The sequence below is a fragment of the Phocoena sinus genome, chromosome 1 (genome assembly GCF_008692025.1).
Source record: "Phocoena sinus isolate mPhoSin1 chromosome 1, mPhoSin1.pri, whole genome shotgun sequence".
Classification (NCBI taxonomy): Eukaryota; Metazoa; Chordata; class Mammalia; order Artiodactyla; family Phocoenidae; genus Phocoena; species Phocoena sinus.
This window is the reverse complement of record NC_045763.1, coordinates 184670788-184692396: the sequence shown is the minus strand read 5'-3', so window position 1 is coordinate 184692396 and position 21609 is coordinate 184670788. Positions and strand designations below refer to the sequence as shown.

Sequence of the window (21609 nt, the reverse complement as noted above, 5' to 3'; positions counted from 1 at the left end):
TGGAGAGAGAGAAGCAGGATTCCACCCGGTCCCCACTCACCACGCAGGGACCGAGCCTGGACACGAGCAGGGCAGAGCCGGGAGCTGGGTCCCACTGAAGCCCAGCAGCTGCAGCACTCACTCCCCTCCAGGTACTGCTCTCTGCACCTGAATGAGCTCATCTAAGCTTCGCGACACCCCCTGAGAGGGACCACAACCACTCCGGTTTCACAGATGGGAAAGCGAGGCACAGAGAGGTTAACACCTTTCCATGGCCACACGGTTGGTGAACGAGGGGCCAGGACCGAGCTCAGCTGGTCTGTTAGAGCCCGGACTCCTAGTCACGACCTAATAACATGCCTTACCAGAATCACATCATTACGTTCTCACCAAAACCGAAGGGGTACCTGTTATCGCAGATTCATTGACACGTGAGGAGACAGAGGCTGGGAGGGTTGAAGTCACTCACTACGAGTCAAGGGCTGTGACAGCTGCAGGCTGGGGACAGGGACCTGGGTCAACCTGCCTTGGCGGTCACCCTTTTCTGGGATCAGGCTTGCCTCAACAGAGCCCGACCTGTAACTTTCCAGAAGGGATGTGGCCGGGGACCAAGGGCAATGCATACGCACCTTGGAGTTCACCTGTCCCCAGAGAGGAGAAAACATTCAAATGAGATGCAAATGCACCCAAATGGGCAAAGGGGCCGACTTTCTCCAACAGCAGGGACACGGACCTATAGCTAGCCGGCCGCTGGAGGGGGAGCTCCTGCCTCCTGGAAGGAACGACCAGGGCAGAAGGCCACCCGCTACACCCCTGCCTGCCCCAGAGCCTGAGGAGGCCAGCCGTCCCCCAGGTCTCTATATCCACGGGGCAGGAGGCCGAGCCCGCTGTCTGTCTGGGGCCCACCTCGCAGCAGGATGTCAGGGCAGGCCCAGGCTCAGGGCTGCGGGGACTGGAGTATCCTGCCAAGGAGGGAGCCCGTTAAACATTAGCCCCAATGGCCCCCCACGAAGCAAGTCAGGCTCCCCGCAGGGCTCCCGGCCGGCCAGGTTTGTTCCAGGTGGGTGACCAAGCTGCCGAAGCCTGGGACAGGCCGCTGGGGCCAGTGCGGACGGCAGCCGCCTCTCCTGACCCCAGCAGGGCTCCCTCCTCAGCAACCCTAAAGCCGGCCAGCCGGCCCTCCGCTGGAGGTGAGTGACGGGCAGTCTATCCCGAGACACACTCCTAAGCGGGTCCCTGAGGCCACAGCTGAGCAGCGCAGCCCCCATCTGCCCATGGGTCTGGTGCATAGGGCTGTAGCCGGCTTCTGGAGGCCCAGAGAGGGAGACTGAATTGCTCAAGGTCACAGCCCTACCAGGGGGACAGAACAGGGCCCTGGACTCCCTGTAGGTGGACAGAGCTCTGGTCTCCCGGCCAGAGGCAGTGGGCTGGGGGCCTGAGCGGGTGGCCCACCTCTGGCTCCGGGTCAGCACCCACCTGGCTCCACCGGTTGACACGGGCTGGGTGAGCCCCACCCTCGGCTCTGGGCTCAGGAGAGAAGTATGGCCACACCTAAATGCCAGGGCAGGTTTTCCAACCCGGGAGCCCTGGGAAGGAGTGTGTGTGTGTGTGTGTGCGTGCGTGTATGCACCCGTGGCCGTCCGTCGGAAGGGGTGAGCCTGGTGTGTGTGCCCGTGAGGGTGGTGGCTTGCTTGCCCTTGAGTGCGATGGATGCCCACATGGCCCTCGTTTTAGAATTTTCCAGATGCAATTCCCCTGATTGGATCTCTGTGACCCAACTTCCTACTGCTCCACTGCCCGCTGAGGAAACCGGGCTACTGCAGTGAAGTTTCCATAAAGCTACATGCATTCAGTGAAAAGGGTTCTCCTTTTCTCAAGTATGCATGCCTTAATTCTATTATTTTAGTATCAAGATACCCTGTACTTATGGGGTGGGAGCACAGGAAGTGGTCGTTGTTGTCCTCTAATTTCTTCAAAAAACAAAGTGGTGGGGCTTCCCTGGTGGCGCAGTGGTTGAGAGTCCGCCTGCCGATGCAGGGGACGCGGGTTCGTGTCCCGGTCCGGGAAGATCCCACATGCCGCGGAGCGGCTGGGCCCGTGAGCCATGGCCGCTGAGCCTGCGCGTCTGGAGCCTGTGCTCCGCAACGGGAGAGGCCACAGCGGTGAGAGGCCCGCGTACCGCAAACAAACAAACAAAAAACCAACAAAATGGTGGCAACACGATTTGTGTATTCATATTTTAAAAAGTATTATTAGTTGGTGAAACCCAAAGCCAGGGAACCACTGCCCTGGATTCTTTAGGGTGTGTGTCTTACCTCCCAGTCACAGTCAGGCTGTGACTTCCAGCCCCGCTGGCCTGGGGCCGGGGATCCCCTGGTCTCCACTCTGGCCTCTTTGGGGAAAAAGAAGCGGCCTTATGTCCTGTATAGACAGGGGTTGGGGGCCGGGGACTCCAGAGCCCAATGTCTTCCTTGGGAGGGGAAGAGAGAGGGGGCTTCCTCCTCTCACTGGCTGGGGAGTCAAAAACTCCCCTCCTGGACCAGGGGATTCCCAGGGTGCTAAGCCCTGCCTTCCTGGATTCTCCCCAGGGGAAGTGGCCAGCACAGGCTCATAGTTATTAACATATGTACACAATTATACGGTGAACACCTCCGTGTCAACCACTCATTTTAAGAACTAGGGAACTGCGATTCAATATCTTGTAATTATCTATAACAGAAAATAATCTGAAAATAAGGAAGTAAATAATTATATAAATATATATGTATAACTGAATCACTTTGCTGTACACCTGAAACTAACACGATATTGTAAATTAACTGTACTTCGATTAAAACAAAAGAACTAGGTTATTGCAGATGCTTTTGAAGCCCCTGCACACCCCTCTCCAACCATGACACTTCCCCTCCAGAGCGCCGAGCCTGCGCTCTAGAGCCCGCAAGCCACAACTACTGAGCCCACGTGCCACAACTACTGAAGCCCGTGCGCCTAGAGCCCGTGCTCTGCAACAAGAGAAGCCACCGCAATGAGAAGCCCGCGCACCGCAACGAAGAGTAGACCCCGCTCGCCGCAACTAGAGAAAGCCCGCGCTCAGCAACGAAGACCCAACGCAGCCATAAATAAATAAATTAATTAATTAAAAAAATTTGCTTAGCACTCCTCCACTTGCGAATAGACTTGAGACAGTAGGTGTGGTTGCAGTTGGAGAGGATCCCGAGGTGGCGCTCGCTGGGGCTGGCAACGGGAGAGGCCACAGCAGAGAGAGGCCCGCGTACCTATGAGAAATAGGCCACCTCCATGCAGATCCCACACACCATGTCCTTGCTGCACTGCACGGCAGACGAGAGCTCCCTGTCCTTCTCATGGGCCTCGAAATGCATGCTTCTGCTTTGAAGTTCATTAGAGGTGAAGATTGCAAAATTCACCCCTGTGAAAGAACGACGTGATGAAATACCACCACTTACTCACCTTTTTCCTGTGAATAGGCCTCTGGCTGGTTTCTGGAGTTTTGCTACTATAACCAGTGCTACCGGGGATGTTCTGAGCTCCTGCTTGGTGCCCGTGGTCAAGGTGCCGGGCCGTCCGCACTTGCTGGTTTCCAAGTACACTCCTGCAGCCATCTACCATCAGGGTGACCCAGATCCTGGAGAAGAAGGGTCCGAGACGCTGAGAGGCTCCGACCCAGCCTCCCAGGTGACACAGAGGGGATCTCAGGCTGTCTGGGGTTTCCTGTTCTCCTTCCCAAAGCAAGTTACTGCAATTCTGTAAACCTATCACGCCAAGTGCTAGTGTAGACACGGGGGTGAATGAAACACTCCCGCTCTCCCCAAGACGCTTGGGGCGTTGAAACACGGGCACGGATGCCCTGAGCACCGCCCCTGCCCTTGTGATTGTCCCCTTCTCCCGCCCGCCCTGCACAAGCCCTCGGGTGCTGTGGAAAATGCAGGCCAGGCTGTCCTGGGCCCCGCCCCGACGTCCAGCCATGTGCTGGACAGCTCCCCGGGCTGTCCTTGGGGCCCTCACATTCCAGTGGCTGAGGCCAGGGGTGCTGCTGACCACCTCACAGGGTGCAGACAGCCCCACACCAAGAGCTCTCAGGCCCCAGGGGTCAATACTGAGGCTGAGGCCCCTCGGGCTAAGGTCACCGGCCTTAGCCTTCACTGGCCCCTCAAGGTAGCAAGTGGGCGTCACCTGGCCTTCTCCCCTCCACCCAGCAGCCAGCCCCATGACCACTCGGCCTTCCAGAACTCCGGCCAACCCCTCCTCCCCCTCCTCTGTGCTCAAGTCCTTTTTTTTTTTTTTTTTTTTTGCGGTACGCGGGCCTCTCACTGTTGTGGCCTCTCCCGTTGCGGAGCACAGGCTCCGGACGCGCAGGCTCAGCGGCCACGGCTCACGGGCCCAGCCGCTCCGCGGCATGTGGGATCTTCCCGGACCGGGACACGAACCCGCGTCCCCTGCATCGGCAGGCGGACTCTCAACCACTGCGCCACCAGGGAAGCCCAAGTCCTTCTTTTTTTATGGACGTAAAAGTAGTCCCCTCGGTGGTGGTCTCCCCCTGAAGCCTGGTCAGTGTTGCTTTCAAAGTCTCGGAGGTCTTCCCACTCAGAGGCCATTTGCCTCGTCATTTTCAGCTATCGGGCAGGGTCATGGCCAAGTCCTCAGCTCAGGGCAGCATGAGGACCCCTTTCCTGGTGCCGTGACGGGCACACGAGCCCTCTCCTTGCGGAACCACCGTCCACTCAAGACCCCACATCTCCGTTCACCACCATCCTGTAGCGGGTCCCTCGCCCCCTTCTCTGATGAGTGAATTCCACTCAACGTTCAAGCCCAACCCAGATGCTCCCTCCCCTTGCAGGCATCCCCAGTCCCTCCACTAGAATTAATTTCTCCTGATGACAGTTTCAATTTTCATCACAGCCTGTCTTGAACACGGCTTGTATGTAAGGACGCTTAGGAGTACCTGTGTGTACCTACGCTTGTGCACACGTGTGTGTACATATGATTAGGAGCACATGTGGATGTGCACCAGCACGTGTGTGCCTCCACTGCCAAACTGGGACTGTCTTGGGGTCAGGATCTGAGTCCCCACCATCTTGGTGTCATTAAAAGTCAGCGCTGTTTGCTGATTGTAACAGGTAGAATTAGGTTCCCGCACAAAAAAAATAGTCAATCTAGGGCTTCCCTGGTGGCGCAGTGGTTGAGAGTCCGCCTGCCGATGCAGGGGACACGGGTTCGTGCCCTGGTCCGGGAAAATCCCACATGCCGCGGAGCAGCTGGGCCTGTGAGCCATGGCCGCTGAGCCTGCACGTCTGGAGCCTGTGCTCCGCAACGGGAGAGGCCACAACAGTGAGAGTCCCGCGTACCGGAAAAAAAAAAAACAAAAAAAACCTAAGCCCTCGTAGCTGTGAATGTGACCTCACTGGGAAATCGGGTCTTTGCAGATGTGATCAAATTTAAATGTGGTTGTATTGGATCAGGGTGGGGCTGTAATGCAAGGACTGATGTCTTGATAAGAAGAGGGAACTTTGGACGCGGGCACAGAGACACCGGGAAGGTTCCCTGGGACTCTGAAGGCAGACGTGGAGTCACGTGGCGGCAGGCCCAGGGTTGCCACCAGCAGCAGCAGGACGACAGACGCAAAGAAAGGTCCTGCCCTAGAGCCTCTGGAGGGAGCACGGCTCTGCTGACGGACTTCTAGCCTTCAGAACTGTGGGAAAATAAATATCTGTTGTTTTTAAGCCACCTAGTTGGTGACACTTTGTCACCGCGGCCCTGACATAGCACCAAGCACAGTGCCCGGCACGCAGGAAGGGTCTAGTGAATATACAATGCCTGCCCTCAAGGAACTTTTGGGGCACTAACACGCACATAATTCACTTTTCCTTACTTCTGGAGTTGTCTACGCACCAATCTTCCGTGCCTTTGGGTTTTTGTGTCCATAGACAGGGTGCTGGAGTTTGGGCTTTTAGAGACACCGCTGACTCTCTGCTGGTTTCATGAAGTGTCCCTGGAAAGGCCAGGCTTCAAATGACTGGGGTCATTTGTCCTTCTCTGTTGAGATGTCACCACTGACAAACCATGGGAAGGACATTCTCTAGGTCCCCAGGGGTCAGCAGGCTCCCCGGGAAGTGCTGGGCCCCAAATCCCAGCATCCAGGGACCTGGGTTATCACCAGCCCCTCTTTCTCTTTCCCTGGAAGAGCCAGTGGCCCAGGGCCTGCCTTGGCCTGTGCAGGGGTCTTGTCAGCTCTCCCACTGCTCACCCCAGGATCACCAGCACGCAACCACGGACTCGTGTGATCCCCACAACCTGGAAGGAAGCTGGGCAAAGTATCATTCTACCCACATGAGGAAACAGGAGATTTGCCCCACGTCACATGTTTCATACATGTCAGAGCCCAAAGCCCCATCTCCAGGCTCCCAGTCCAGCTCCCATTCCTTGAACCTCACTCCTCACCTCCTTTGGCCAAGAAGGAAGGCTCCCTGGAGGAGGGGGCATTTGGGGACGGAGATGCCTTAGCAGGCTAGCTGTGTGTGTGTGTGCCAGCTTCTGCTTAGCGGCTGGCTTGCCCTTTACTGGGAGATCTCAGAGCTGGAGGGTATTGTAGAGACCACCAGCTCTGGATCAGTGCCACAGGGAGGCCAGGCTGGTCAGCGAGACCCAGCAGGGCAGACGCTGTCAGTTCCGCCTCCCTCTTCTCCTGCTGGTGCCTGGGGCTGCACCAGTTCTGATGCGTCGGGAAGATAAGACTCCGTGCGACTTGGGGACTGACCATCCCTGGTCTCCCTGAGGCCGGCTCCCGGGCGGGCAGCGCGAGTGGCACAGGCAGCCGGATGCACACTTAAAGGGAGCCAGGTGGTGCCCCACTTGCTCCAAAACTCCACTGCTAGTTCCCTGTCCACTGCTCCCTTCCGGGGAAAGCCGAGCTTCCCCCGCCTGGTTCCACACCCAGCCCCTCCAGCCCAAAGTCCAGACCAGCCTGCGAGGAGACGCCTCCGACGTCTTGGCTTTTTCAGAGCCGGAGGCACTCCAGGGTGTGCAGAATGGAACCCAGGCTCTCCTTTCGGGACGGGTGGGCTTTGCCCCGGGCGTGCCTGCGGTTTTGCGCGCGGCGCAGAGGAAGCGCGCCCCGCGCTCTCCCGGGGTCTCGGAGCGGCGGGCCGGAGCGCAGGGCCGGGAGGGCTCTCCAGACCTCAGACGCGCGCCGGCTCCCACCTACCCGCCCGCCTCCCGTCTGGGATTCTCGGGGCCGAGCCGGTTGGCGGGCGGAGAGCGGGTCCGTCCCCGGGCCCCGGCCCCGGGCCGCGGCACTTGCGGGAGGGAGGGGCCGGGCGGGCTGGTCGGACAGGTCCCGAGCAGGAAGTCCCCACCCCCGCCCCGCACCGCACCGCCCCGCGCGGCCCGGGCTCTCGTCCACCCGTCCTTCCGTCGGAGCATAGGTGCGGCGGCCCGTCCTGGGCGCGCGGCCGGGTGGCCGGGGCGGGGACCGGGGCGGCTCCTTCTGCGACGCGCCTACCCACAGGCCAATCCGGGGCAGCAGGCGGTGCGCGGCTGCGCGGGACGCAGGCCGGGGGGGATAAGAGGCCAGGTGAGCCTACCTGCGCCGGCGGCGGGCGGGTTGCGCGCGGGGAGGCGCCGAGCGGACACGACGCACGCGGCGGGCGCCCGGGCTCCGGCGGCATGTCAGTCAGCAGGAAGAACTGGGCCACGCTGTCCAGGTGAGCCCGGGGGCCTGGCCGCCCCTGGGGGCCACAGAGTCGGGGCCACACCTGGCAGCTCGCAGGTGTTCCGCCTGCCCCACCGCCTCCTTCCGCCCCTTGGGAGCTGAGGCACAAGCAGGGTGCCTGGGGTGGGCTGCCGGCCCCTAGAGGCCGGTTCGGGGCACTGGGGAAGCGTTCTGGAGTTATGGCCCAGCCTCATTTCCCGAGAAGCCCCCCTGACGGCCCGCGTTTCTCTGTAGAGAGTTTGAGGGGCCCCGCCCGGGGAGGAGCAGGGGGCGCCGTGCCAGGAGCGGGGCAGCACCACCGGGAAGCGTTGGTGAACAGCACCGGGGGCTGGGTACGGGGGACAGATGCCCTCCCACTGATGAGGCTCGCGTTCCGATTCGGGGTGGGGTCTGGGCTGGGTGACCTCACCACAGCTTCTGTCCCACTCTGGGCTTCATTCTTTATTTGTGAGCTTATCCTCCCCAGAGCCTGGGCACTGGGTGTCGTATCCCTGCCTGCGGGACATCTGTCAGGGTCAGAGAAGCCTGGGGGCGTGTCCGGAAGGCAGCCCCCCTCATGTGGTTGGTGACCCCTGAACCCCTTGGGGCCACCCTGCACCTCCCCCCAGAGGTGCTTCCATGAGCATCTTCACCTGCGACCCCCCCCCCCCCACACACACTGCCCCCTCAGGAGACTGAGGCCCACGTAGTAGATGGGAGCCCGGAAGGTTCTAGTGGGTAGAAGCCGACCCCTCTCAGGTGGGCGTGTGGGTGGAGGCCCAGGCTGCCCTTATAGGCACGGAGCAGCATCCCAGGCCTTCCCCAGCGAGGCCTCTGGCTCTCCCCACCCCCTTCCCAAGGGCTCCAGAGCTTCTCCAGGGCCGGGGGCCTCCCAGACCCTCAGACCTCACTGCTCTGAAGCACAGTTGCCCGGTCACCACGCTGCAGAGGGGCCCGCGGGGTCTAGAGAGGGGAAGGATACGCCCCAAGAAAGGAGGAGCTCGGTGCCCTAGACAGGGGCCCGGCCGCCTCAGAGGCTGGACACACCCAGGGAGGGTCTGTACTGCGGGTGGAGCTGGGGGTCAAGGTCTCGGACTCTGCTGTGGGTCACGGTGCGGTGCCGGCGTTGACGTGGGAGCGTCTCTGCTTCCAGGCGGGGCCTGTCTGTTGGGGTGTGTAGTGTGGACACGTCTGGGTGGATGGTATGTTCTGACGTTGCCGAGTTTGGGCCTTGGGAGTCCGAGCCCATTTGGATGTCCATTGAAGACCACAGCGCAGGGCGTTGGGCTAAAAACACAAAGCAGGGCTTCCCTGGTGGCGCAGTGGTTGAGAGTCCGCCTGCCGATGCAGGGGACGCGGGTTCGTGCCCCGGTCCGGGAAGGTCCCACATGCCGCGGGGCGGCTGGGCCCGTGAGCCATGGCCGCTGAGCCTGCGCGTCTGGAGCTGGTGCTCCGCAACGGGAGAGGCCACAGCGGTGAGAGGCCCTAGTACCGCAAAAAAACAACAACAACAAAAAAACCAAACACAAAGCAGACATGGCTGAGTCAGGAGCCCCCGGTCTGCTGGGATGTGTGTGACTTTGTGTCTGAGACATGCCCGGATGTGTGTCAGGGTGTGCGCCAGGTGGCAGTGGGGCGCTGGAACTTTTAAAGTGCGAGCAGGGTCTGGTCTTAGCTGGTCCCCTGCTCAGATGGCCCCGGTCTCCCGTGGCTGCAGGGGGGGCCGGGGGGCGGGGGAGGCGATTGCCAGGCAGCCGGGAGCCCCGGGGACCAGCCCCGGCCCCGCCCCCCGGCCCTCCCCAGCCCTGTGGGCAGACACAGCTGTGGCCGCCGACGCTCGCCCCTGAGGCAGCTGGAGCCGAGGACCCTCCCGCCCTACTGCTCCCTGGCGAACAAGCCTCAGCTGGCAGGAGGGAAGGGCCATGAGTCACTGTCAACGGAGCCTCCCGGGCCGTCCCGGGGTCGGGTTTGGGGGGGCGCTGAGGAGGGCGCGAGGAGCGTGGCCCCAGACGGGGCCAAGGTGGGCAGCTGAGGGCCAGCCTGCCGCCCGTCCTTGGCGAGTAGAAATTCAGACGCTCTAGCCCCGGGGCGGGGCAGTGGTGAGCTGCCTGGCTGGGTGCCCTGGTCAGCAGCCTTGCCCTCTCCTCCCTGGGCTGGCCTGGTGAGGGTGAGGCTGGGCGGGCTCGTCGGCGGGGGCCCAGGGGTGGGTCTGGAGCAGCGAGGGCGGGGGGAAATTAATCATCTCCCTGCCTGGGTCTTGAGCAGCCCTGCCACCTCCCGAGCTGCTCAGTTCTCCCTGACACCTCTCCCTAGACCAGCAGGGCTAGAAGGGACCTCATGGACCACCCAGCGTGGCCCCTCGTCGCGTGGAAGGCCTGTCCCCCCTCAGGGTCTGTAGACTGGCCCAAGGTCACGCGGCTAATCAGAGCTGCGTCTCTCAGGCCGGTGCCAGGCCTGAGCTCCCTTTTCTCCTTCCAAGTTCTGCAAATCCTTGCTCTTTGAGCCCCAGGCTTCCACAGAATGCTCTGGGGCAGCCTTCACACCCTTCCCCTGCTTTAACCAGGGCAGCTGAGCCTCGGTCTGTCGTATAATGGGCTGTCGTATAAAAGGCGATTCAATTGGGGAGAGAATGGTTCTCCTGGTAGAGCTGCCAGCACTTACACCCCTGCACTCAGCTGCTGCAGACTGCGAGGATAGAGCTCAGGAAGAGTGGCCCTTGGGAGAGAGCAGAGCCAGCTCTGGCCTGAGCAGCAGGGCAGAAGGTCTTCCGGAACTAGTTAAGGGAGAAGGAGGTCCCTTGCCCTGAGAATGGAGCCGGTGAGGTCCGGAGTAGGGCGGCTAGCAGTCCTACCTGGAGGCAAAGAGAGGGATGTGTGTCCCCAGAGGAGGGCCAGGAGGTGGAGGAAAGGGCTGTTGAGAGGGAGCTGGTGGCGGGACGGCCGCCCAGGGCTGCGGCATCAGCTGGTGACAGTGGCTGGGACTCCCTGGGGTGCGGGACCTACACGGTCCACCCTGGCCTGGCCCTGGCGCCCGAGGGGGCGACGTGTTGGCGGCTGGGTTTCCTCAACCCTGCTTCCCCAGGCTGCGCCACGAGCTCAGGCCTGCGCTGGGCTGGAGGGTCCCACACCTTCCGAGGCCCTCCCGGACACCCCTTGCTCCCCCTGCCTCTTCAGCTGCTGGGCTCCTGAGAAGGTGGCAGGGCATCCTTCCCGGCCTTTAACCTTGTGCTGAAGAGGCTAGCCTATGTTGGAAGCTTCGTTCCTTCTTTTACTGGCTGGCCTGTCCTGGGGACGTTATTGACCCCCATGAGCCTCAGGGTCCTCACCTGCAGAATGGGGGTGACCCGCCCGTCCCTCAGGGTTGCCGGGGGCCTCTTATCAGAGGTATCTGGGAGCCGCAGCCCGCGCTTCTGCCTTTATTTATTGATTGGTTGGTCACTGTAGTCAACAAATACTTGTTTGCTCCTGAATGAAGCCCTTAGTTGCTCTTTGTTTATTCCTGGGGCTCCTGTGGAGCCGCCCAGAAGCCTGGCCTTCACCCCTCCTGCCCTCTCCTCCCCGTTTTCTCCTCTTTAGAGGAGGAGCTCTTTGCTTGGTGGAGATAACGTTTCTCCTGGGGTGGGGGTGAGGTGCGACCACGTCACCTGGGTGAGCGGCGGGGTCTTGGGGCAAAGCTGGGGGTCACTGGAGGATGGGCCCCGAGACCCTCAGGGCGAGGACCCGCCTGGGGTGAGTCGCTTCCCGAGACCAGGCTCTGACAGATCACACACCGACTTGTTCCAGGTCCCACAAACAAACAGGTGGCTCCCCCGAGGGCTGAGCGGCCTGTGCTCAGGCCCAAGGAATCCTGGGAGCTCCAGCCCAGATGCGCCTGTCGGGGGAGGCGCCCCCGCTCGGGGGGCCGGTCTCCCTCGGGGCGGTGGGGTCCCTCAGCTTTGCAGGGCACAGCTGACCCCAAACTGTGCACTCAGTTCGGTGGGTCCAGAGGAAAGCCAGCTGAAGTGGACCTTTCTCATCTGGACCCGGGCAGCGAGGAAGGGGTGGGGCATTGGGGCCTGGCCGGAAGGAACCATGGGTTCCTGTGGAGTGAGTGAGTGAATGAATGATCACGGAGGCCTTGGGGAATCCGGTTTAAACCCCGCGGTCAAGGCCGTGGGTCCTAGATTGGAGCCCTGCCCCATCCCCACGCAGGTGGAGTACAGACCTGAGGAGCAGGAGGAACTGAGGTTTTCACCAAGAGCTACCCTGACACCAGACTTGGCGCTTCTGGAAGTTGCCTGGGGCGATTGGGCAGATTGCCGTTCGGGGGTGCCTAGGATTTGCTCCCCCCTTTGCGCTCTTGCTTATCAGGCAGAGATCTGGTGGACCCCCCCCCACCACCCCCCCGCCAACCAGGGAGGAGGAACGCCCTGCCCTCTGAGGTTGACACTTGCACTCGGTTCCACATTTGGTGGCGCCTGTGCGTTCCGGGTGCCGTGGTGGATGCGCCCCGTCCTGTGGTCTTTTCTCTCCCTGCAGGGCAACTTCTTCACACTTTCTTTTCAAACCTTTCATACCCTCTCCGCTCTGCCTCATTTGCCCATCTTGAAAAAGAAAACATGACTTAAGATCTGTGTGTTTATTGTACGTAAATGACACCTCAATTAAGACAGCAATCTTGGCGTCCACGTCCTCCTCCAGGTACCGTCTCATCTTGGTGGCTTTTCTTCTCGTTCAACCTTCTCAGCAGAGTTGCCGGCCGTCACCAGCTCCTCTTTCTCGGGTCCCCTTCTCCCCTTACTTGTCCAGTCGGGCTCTTTCTAAGGGTCCGGAAGCCTCTGTGCTAAACACTGCCTCCTGGTGGTCTTGCCCTTCCAGCGGTGTGGACAGGGCTGGCTCCTCTCCAGCTCAGCTCCTCCCGGGTTTCCTCCCGCGGACATCTCGCCAAACCCCTTCCTCCCTGATGGTCCCCAGCCTTCTAAGAGCAGGCACCAGGAACTGCTCAGGCCAGAAAATCTAGTTTTCCTTGATTTTTCTCATTTCCTCGCCCCTCATCCCCATCCAGCCCATCAGCAAACCCAGTCGGCTCTGTCTTCAAAATGTGTCCCGAATCCATCACTTTTCCCATCTCACTGTCACCACCCCAGGTAACATCACCGTAGCTCGCGCCCTGGCGAGGGCCCCCCACCCCCACGCCCGGCCCAGTCCCTCTCCTCTGCCTTCCGCAGTCCTGTCACCATACAGCAGCTGGAGAGGTTTAAAATAGTGACCATAATAAGTCTTACCATGTCCCCCTCGCTGTGAAACTGTCCAGTGTCTTCCCACACCCTGGAATAAACCCACGCTCTCACCCGGCCCCTGAGCACAGCCATCCGGCCGAGGCCTGTGCTGTGCTACCCCCTCACCCTGGAACGCTGCCACCAGACCCAGCCCCTCTGGTCCTTGGGGCCCTCTCCCCTCCAGGTGCCTTCTCTCGTCCTCCGTCTCTTCCTGACGTTTTGTTCACGGGTGGGCTCCTTGCTCCCTGTCTGACTCCCCCACCTGGCACGCGCCCCAAAGGGCAGAACCCCGTCGGGCTCCTTCCCAGTCCCCGGAACCTGCCTGCCTGTAGACAGTGCTCAAAACGTGTGAGTTTAGTGACGATCAGATCAGCAGATGTGATGCTGGACTTGGAATAAAAGATCAGGACCGTCGTGTGGGTGCTCCCCTTGGGGAGGAAAACGGAGGCAAGGAAGGGACCTGCCCGCGGGCAGGAGGGCCAAGCAGAGGCCCTCCTGACCGGTGCCCCAGACAGCACTGGGGGGCCACTCCCAGCCCTCATGGCCTAAGCTTCTCCTGCGGCTCTGGGTGAAGCACGGCCTCCCTGCCCTGCCAGCCCCCACCTCTGACCACCAGGCTTGCTCGTCCCTCCCTTCTGCCTGGGCCTCGAGTTTCTCCCGGCCCTGGCCTGTCCCCCTTCCTGAGATCCAGCCCACGTTCAGGCTCTGCTGGGGCCTCTGCTGACGCTGCGGCCCCAGTAACCCTTCCCTCCCTGCGCAGAGCTGGGGGGCTACTGGTGGACACACTTGTCTTTCTCAGTATTTGGCAGGTGTCTCCGAGGCAGGGGTCCTGCCCTGGTCTGTGAAGCCGCAGTTTCCGACGGGGCGCTGGCCCAGCACAGTTCCTTGGGGATATTTGCTCTTTGGTTGGGATGGAGGGTGGGGATGGGTTGGGGGGGCGGGTAGGTGGATAAGGGTGACGGGTGGGCAGGGCGGTGGAGGTGATGGGGGAGGGCTGTTTGCAGGGACAGGAGGTTGGGTGGCTGTGTGATTGAAGGCGGGGATGGGTGGCTGGTAGGCCCTGTGATACAGGAACCAAAAGCAGGGTGTGGCCCCTGCCCCCGGCACCCGAGAGCTGGTTCTCGGGAGCCAAAGAGGCTGCCGGGGCTCCTGGGAGGTGAAGGGAGTGATGCCGGGCCCTCCCCGGCTGTAACCGGTCTCAGTGGGGAGTCTCCCCCTCTGGAGAGCCGAGAAGGTCCCACGGGGAGCTGTGTAGCTGATGTCGTTTCTCTGCGATTGTCCACTGAGGGATGTCATCTAAGTCCCCGGACCAGAGAGAGAGGGCAGCTTGTCAGGTTCACCCACCTCCTTCAGGCAGAGCTGCACCTGCCCTCCCACACCCCTGGGCGCCCCGGAGCAGGGGCCCCCATCCACTTCGGGGGTCCAGGGTGGAGTCCAGCCCAGCGCCCCCCTGGGGGGGTCGCTGCGCAGGCTGGGGTGGCGGGCCATGTGGGCTGCACTGACCCCTGTCCCCCCATAGCCTGGCCAGGCAGTGGACCCTGGAGGACGAAGAGGAACAGGAGAGGGAACGGCGGCGGCGACACCGGAGCCTGAGCTCCACCGTGGACGACGAGGTGGCCCAGCCGGCCCAGGACGGAGACGCGGCGGCCCCAGAGAGGTGCGGGGGCGGGGAGGCGGTGTCCTGGTCCCGGATGACGGGCGGGAACCAGGCTGGGCTTCCGTGGGTCCTACCCTCACCAGGACAGCCAGTGAGACCAGTGCTCATGAGACGCGCAGCCTTTGCTGGACGTTTTGTGAGCGTAGCTCAGTCCTTCCAGGCTCCCGAGAGGGAGGGTCCTAACCCGTCTCACAGGTGGAGAGGCTGGTCAGAGAGCACACGGGTTGTCCACCTGGAGAGCGGGGGCCGCGGGTGTCGTCCACATCTGTCGGGCCCCGGGGCCAACTCTCTGCATTCAAGCCGGCTGCCTCCCTCTAACCCGGACCCTCCGTGGTCCGCCTCTGACCGCAGGAGCGCGGGGGCCGGTCTGGCCACCAGATCTGAGGGTCGAGAGGGGAAGGCGGAGAAGGGCCTTGTTCACCAGATGCTCCTGTCTGTCAGGACGGCGCCCGCACCTGCCATGAGTCTCCTCTCGCCTCCGAACAAGCCCAGTCTGCAGTCTGGGAAACAGGCTCAGACGGTGAACTCACCTGCTAACCTGCTCCAAGTCGCACGCGAGCAGGTGGTGGGGACGGAAGAGGCTCCTTTGCTGGAGGCTGAGGGCCTCTCATGTTGCCCTTGTTCCCCTGGGTCCCCCAGAGGAGGGGGCTGACAGGGGCCGGGAGGAACGTCAGAGGCCTGGGTTCTACTCCCAGCTCCACCGCCCATTAGCTGTGTGACCTGTGCCAGCTCCCTGGCTGTCTCTGGTCCTGATCTAAGCCGCAAGGGGCGGGGCCTGGCACAGATGAGGTCTTTGTTGATTGGGGCTGAGCATGGAATGGTCACACCTTTCAGGGGTTTATGCATTTCTTTGAAAAGCGTCATGTGCTTTGTTCAAAGGATACCTTAGAAGCCCGATGCGTAAAGCAGATAAAAGGGTTCCTGATTTAAGCGATGGTGGTTCCGGCGGGGGGCCTCGGCCTTCCTTCCTCGCCCCTCCCACGTGGCCCCAGAGGCATCTTCACTGGGTCGGAGGGCACCCCAGGGTCTCTCCCACCTCTGCCGGCCTCTGACTCTGTCTCCCGCCCCATCTCCCATCTTTCGACTCAGACTGCCGAGCGTGGAGGAAATGGAGGTCTCCCCCCGACCACCCCTAGACTCCAGCGGTGAGGACGTGTGGGCCGTCCTCAGGGCACGGCAGGAGCGGAGGCAGAGGCAGCGGGAGGCGGAGGTCGCACAGGCCCCCGTCCGGGAGCAGCTGGAGGAGGAGGATGGCGCGGGCACTGGGCAGGCCGGGCAGCTGCCCCCAGCGCCCGAGAAGGAGCTGGGGCTGCTGCTTCGCCGGAGACTGAGCCGGGAGCAGCGGAGCTCCTGGGTCCAGGAGGAGGAGAGCTTGGTGGGCAGGGAGCCGGGAAGCAGCAGGAAGGGGGGCTCAGAGAAGCCCTCTGCCCCAGAGAAGATATTAGCGCCCGAAAAGAGCCTGGACTCCAAGGAAGTCTCCACCTCCGGGAAGACTGCCAGCCCTGAGACAGTGTCTGTGTCCCAGAAGATTGCGGTGTTGGAGAAAAGAACCATCTCGGGAAAGACGGTTCTGGAAAAAAAAAGTGTCTTGGAGAAGCTGCCGTCCCCAGGGAAGACGTCGGACTCAGAAAAGAGACTGACGTCTGAGAAAGCAGCAGTCTTTGAGAAGACCCCGGCCCCTGAGACACGGCTGGCCCCAGCGAGGGCGGCGGCCCCAGGGCAGCCCCGGGCCCAGGAGCTGCCAGCCTCTGCGCAGAGCCCGTCCACCCCCAAGGGGCAGGGGAGGGCCGGCCCCAAGCAGGAGCCCCCATCCTCGGCGGGGCTGTGGGGGCAGGGGGCAGAGCGTCCGGCTGGGACTTGCCACCTCCCACCCATCACTCTGCAGGTTGGCGGTGCCCCTGCCCTCGCGCCCCCCGCCCTCCGCCCTCCCTTCTAGTCCTGTCCTCCCGCCTCTAGGCCGGCCTCGGCAGTTCCCTCTCCCTACCTGCTCCACCACGGTCAGGATAGCAGACCCGGGGGCGGGGGCATCAGCTGTGCAGCGGGGAGCACCTGGTACCCCATACCACATCCTCAGCCAGGGCCCAGACTGCAGGCCCTCATGGACCCGTGGGAAGCCTCAGATCCTTCTAGAAGTCCCCCTGGAAAGCCCTGCCTGGTGGCCTGGCCCCGGGACTGGGTCCGCCATCCCCACAGCAGAGGGGCAGGAGGCACGGGACTGTCTTGCTACCTGCCTCCCCCTGCAGCTCCTGGGATGGGCCAGGCCAGTGGTGCCCCCGTGGCAGCTCGGGATTGGGGTGCCCTGGCCTTCCGTGTGATACTCCCTCTTCTCCATCCAGATGAAAATCCCCAGCAAGGAGGACAAGGAGGACACACCCTCGCCCACCCAGGCCACCTACAGCAGCTCCCTGAAGCGCTCCAGCCCCAGGACCATCTCCTTTCGGGTGCGGCCCGGGTCCCTTTGTCTCCCATTCGCTGGAGGGCATGCCGAGGAAAGCAGCCCCCGTTACGGCCCAGGGCCCTGGGTTAGACACCAGGGACGTTGTATGCAGGCACAGGGCTTTTGGGTGCCCGAGGGTGGCCGAGAGCAGATGGGGTTGGATCGAGTGAAGCACCGGTTAATGTCTGGAGGCGGGTGTGGACGAGACCCAGCAGCCCCAGGTGGTGGGCACAGCTAGCCTGCAGGAGGGCGGCGCAGGTGGACTGCGGGGAGAGCCATGGGCTGTCCCGGTGCCCGCCGCCCTGCCTTGCCCCAGGAGTACAAATCACGTGGACCGGGGCTGGTCCTGTCGCTTTACACCAGGATTTACTCCTGGTTTCTCTGTTTACTGGGTCACTCACTCACTTTTTGACCGTGCGCTGTGCCAGGCCCTGGGGAGAGGCAGGAGACCTGCTGCCGGCTGGTGCCTGTCCCTGCCCTTGCCCTACGGGGCTCGGGGCGGTGGGGAAGCAGGCAGGAGGCAGGTGGTCGCAGCCTCCCCAAGAAGACCTGGGGGCGTCAAGGAGGGGCCGCTGACCCGGCCTGGTGGGTGGGGCCGTGTCCCAGACCCTTTAATGGGGGTTGGACTGGGGGTTGAACGGAGGTGGGTGGGAGGCCCCAGGAGGGGGATGTGTTCTGACAGCTGAGCCCTCCCTTGAGGAGGCCGCGGCTGACCCCACTCATGGGCACCTTCCCTCTCGTTTCAGATGAGCCCCCGGAGAGACCACTCAGAGGCGGCCTTAACCCGCAGGTCAGGGGCCCGGAGGCTCTGTCCTCTCCGCTTGTGCCGCAGGGTTAGCAGGAGGGACTGAGGCCCGAGATGTGGCGCAAGGGAAGGGATGGGGGGAGCTGCTTGGAGGAGGCGGGGCTTGGGCGGGGCTGTCCTGAGGCACAGGGGTGCGGAGGGAGACTGACCAGTGCAGGAAGGGATGAAGCCGCTTCAGCAGGGGCGCGGGCGCCAGGGACTCTGCAAGCTTGACGAGCGCTTCCACCTCCCCCCTCCCCCTGCCTCCGCCCACAGCGTCCATGCAAGCAGCTGGAGGACTGTGTGTTTTTCTAAACAACAACAACAACAACAAATGGGGTCTGAAGAGTAGCTGTGCACATGCATTGCATCCGTCTGCCCCCAGACTATCTCTAGGGCAGCAGTGCTGGGCGAGGACTCGGGGTGGGGATGGGTGCTGGGGCGCAAGGTGGATGAGACCTGCTGCTGCCCTCGAGCAGCTCACATCAGACATGAAATGTGCAAGAGCCCCGCAGCACGGAGGTGCGGGGATGGGCATGGGAACTGACGGCTGGAGCCCCTCATGGCTGCGGGAGCTCGGCCCTCGAGAGCTGGGGACTCTGTCCCAGAGCGATTGGCATCTGAAAGGACTTGAACTAGAGGGAGATTTCCCAGCGGAAGGAAGCTTTGAATCGAGGGGACAGCACGAGGAGAGGCATGGAGTATGACCCACACGGTGTCCGGTTGGCCGGCTCCTCGGCGTGGTGTCAAGAGGGCAGGCACCGCCAGGTCATGAGTCTTGTATGCTCGTCCGGTGGCCTGAGGACAGGTTGGGGTTGGTCGGGGGTGGGGCAACCTGGTGGCTGGTGTCCGGATGAATGGACTGTTTCTAGGGGGGACAGGGGAGTCCCCGGAGTCTGTAGATCGTCACCTTGGCCAAGTCATTATGGTCTCACTCGGTGACTGAGGCCACTTTCTCTTTGCCGAAGCACTGGGGGTGTGGGCGCAGGCCCGGTCTCCCTTGGGGTGGGGGGTCTCACCTGGCTTGTCTTGTCCTACCTTTCCGTCCCACAGCTGCAGCGTGAGGATCCCAGCCAGCTCCTTCACACTGGGCCAGAAGCTGGAGAGATACCACACAGCCGTACAGGTGGGTGGGGCCGGGCGCCTGCCCTGCGTGGTGGGCGTGGTCGGCGCCCACCCTCAAGGCTCAACGGCTTGTGCTCTCTGCTCTCAGAGATCAGAGTCAGTCAGGTCTCCGGGCCCCTCCCGCGCTGAGTTCTTGGTGGCTCCCGTGGACGTCGCCAGCAAGCGCCACCTCTTTGAGAAGGAGCTGGTGGGCCAGGGCCGGGAAGGAGCAGCCTCCGGCCGGAAGGTGAGTGGCTCAGGCCGATGAGGCTGGGTGTCTGCAAATCCCGGCCCCTGGCCTGGGCAGCGCCAGACAGCTCTGCGTCTTCGTGCGTCAGTTTGGGAGAACCTGCCGCTGACTTGAGTTCCCCGCCACTCGTGAGCCCCCGTCCCCCTGGCTGTGCGCACAGCCCCAGTGCGGGGCGGCGGGCCCGGCGCCCTGGGCTGGATGGGTGTGGGCAAGGTACAGGCCTCCGGAGATGCCCACCCGACCCCGACACGGAAGCTCTCTTTTCAGGAGAATTTGCGGCTCTCGGGGGTTGTGACATCGAGGCTCAACCTGTGGATCAGCAAGACGCAGGAGTCAGGAGATGGGGACCCGCAGGTACCTCCTGAGGCCTCACCACGGGCCCTTTCGTGGCAGAATGACCTGCCAGAGGAGGGGCAGCCCCAGAAGTAGTGGACGTATTCTGGGCGTGGGGACGGCGTTGGATAAGCCTGCGGGCCGGAAGGCAGAGAGGAGGAGGGTCTGGGGTCCTCCCTCAGGAGGGGGAGGGGTCTGGGGACCCCTGTGCCGTAAGCCTGAGCCTCTGGTCTCCGCCCTGATGCCTGCAACCAGGAGGTGCAGAAGGAGTCGGCAGCTGCCAGGAGGATCCAGTGGAGGAAGAAAGTGGACTCCCTGGATGCCAAGGTGAGGGCAGGGGTGGCCGCCCCGCGGAGACGCCACACGCCCAGCGCCACGCACACCGACTGGCCTGTGTTTGCACAGCCCCGTTCTCAGGCTGGGTTGTCGCAACCTGCGGAGGGCTGGCTGCACCCTCGTCTGGCTTCGCTTCCCCACAGCTGTGCGAGCCCCTACCCCCCTCAGCCAGCAGATCTGGGGCCTCTGGCCCAGTGTGGGCGCGGGGCTTGGGGAAAGGGGTGCTCCCTGTCCAGCCCTAGGAACCCGTCTTGTGCTAATAGCCCTTTGCCCCGTAGGTGTGAGAAGCCTTGTCTCATCACCCCGCTCCCTTTCTGCCTTGGACCTGGGACCAGGAACGTCGGGGGCGCTCAGCCAGCTCCTTCTCTGCCCAGCCTCTGGGGCAGGTGTGCCTGGCCTCTTGTCCTGCTGTGGGCACAGCAGATCCTGGGCCCCAGCGCCGGCCTAGGCACAGCACGACTCTTGTCCGCACCTCAGGCCTCGGCGTCCTGTCCGGAGACGGCTTTTCCTGCTGGCCCTTTCCAGGGACAGGGGCACCGTCCTGCAAGAAGCCCCGGGTCCCTGCCTGGTCTGAGCCCCGCAGGTGTCTCCGTGTACCTCTCAGAGGCCGGCCAGGCTGGAAGCATCGCACTGTCTTCCCGGGCCCCGTCCCCTGCTTTGTTCTCCCTCACACCCCCACCTGCTGCTCTGGCCAAGCCATCGTGTGCTCCCCTCCCGCTGTTCTCAGGAAAGAGGTGATAAACTCATTCAGTCTCAGGTGTAAGTGACTGATAATACTTTAAAAACGCTTCCTTCCCGGAGGCTTTGCTGTTAACGGGGACCTCCCGCAGTGTGCGGGGAGGGCTGTTTGGCTGCGGGCGTGCAGGGGGGAGGCGTTGCCCTCATCACTTGTCCTCATGTTTAAGGGGGTTGCTACCCAGTTGTCTAGCACGGTGACTTGAAGGGGGGCAGAATTGCCACAAACAGTGCCAGGCCTGCAGTCACATCCCAACACACACGATCCCCAAATCCGGTCCTCTGTTCCTCTAACGTCATGGCTCCTGTGGACTCGGCGGACACTGGGCCAGCTGAGAATCTAGGCCAAAGCCAACTCAGAAAGCCTGGGGCCTGTCAAAGCCCTTTGTGCTGTAGTGACAAAGGTAGACGTGTGCGGGTATGTGTGCACACAAGCGTACGTGTGTGTGTGTGTGTGTGTGTGTGTGTACGTACACACACACGTGTACGTATTTTCTTTTAATCGTTAGAACTAAATTAGAACTCTGTTCCCAAGTGCCCCGGAGCCAGCTGCGGGAACACAGGTGCAGAGCCCACGCCCCCTCTACCCCCGGCCCAGGCCCACCTGGGAAACCCCAGGGCTCCTCAGAGCACAGCTGGAAGGGTCACCAGGCCCCCCAGCCTGTGGGGCGGACACGCCAGCCTTGTCCAGCCTCTGTGATTCTGAGTGAGGCTCCTGCCTTGCATCCTGGGGTCCAGGGCACAGGAGGCCCTCGGGGCCCTGTCCGTGACCCCAGGCTGGCCCGCCTCCCACAGGTGGGCTTCCTGTGGCCGGCCCTGTGCCTGCCCGGAGCCGGGGGTCAGCAGGACCTGGAGGGCCTGCCTGTGATGCCCGCACCCGCTACCGACTCGAGTTCCAGGACGAAGCCGGGGGCGGGGCAAACACTGCCCAGAGACGCGGGCCCTGCCAGGCGGGCCCTGCCAGGAGCTCGGGGTTCAGACAGGCGACCTGCAGGATTTTGAACGCTCTCGTTCTAAACTTGAGAAAGTCCC

At 62.5% G+C, this 21609-nt stretch overlaps 1 protein-coding gene across 3 annotated transcripts; it reads left to right on the top strand.

Annotated features, from left to right (window-relative positions):
- Window positions 1-7477: 7477 nt before the first annotated feature.
- Window positions 7478-20598, top strand: LAD1 (ladinin 1). 3 transcript variants are annotated; one of them, XM_032614798.1, is made up of 10 exons: window positions 7478-7567; window positions 14461-14598; window positions 15688-16483; window positions 16935-17039; window positions 17782-17825; window positions 18873-18945; window positions 19033-19170; window positions 19441-19527; window positions 19762-19833; window positions 20121-20598. In XM_032614798.1, exons 3-10 carry the CDS (start codon window positions 15707-15709, stop codon window positions 20124-20126), a joined length of 1302 nt encoding a protein of 433 aa, XP_032470689.1. In that variant the 5' UTR covers window positions 7478-7567; window positions 14461-14598; window positions 15688-15706; the 3' UTR covers window positions 20127-20598. The 3 variants fall into 3 exon arrangements, with proteins under 3 accessions (XP_032470689.1, XP_032470683.1, XP_032470675.1); XM_032614792.1 differs by lacking the exon at window positions 7478-7567 and adding an exon at window positions 7569-7697 and having other exon boundaries at window positions 18876-18945; XM_032614784.1 differs by lacking the exon at window positions 7478-7567 and adding an exon at window positions 7569-7697.
- The last annotated feature ends 1011 nt before the right edge of the window (window positions 20599-21609 follow it).

Bases quoted from the DNA above. Each gene is read 5' to 3' on its own strand.
- LAD1 (XM_032614784.1), top strand. From the start codon at position 7,660: ATGTCAGTCAGCAGGAAGAACTGGGCCACGCTGTCCAG. The intron at 17,040-17,781 runs GTGCGGCCCGGG...CTCTCGTTTCAG, and splicing joins CCAGGACCATCTCCTTTCGG to ATGAGCCCCCGGAGAGACCA. The intron at 18,946-19,032 runs GTGGGTGGGGCC...CTCTGCTCTCAG, and splicing joins GATACCACACAGCCGTACAG to AGATCAGAGTCAGTCAGGTC.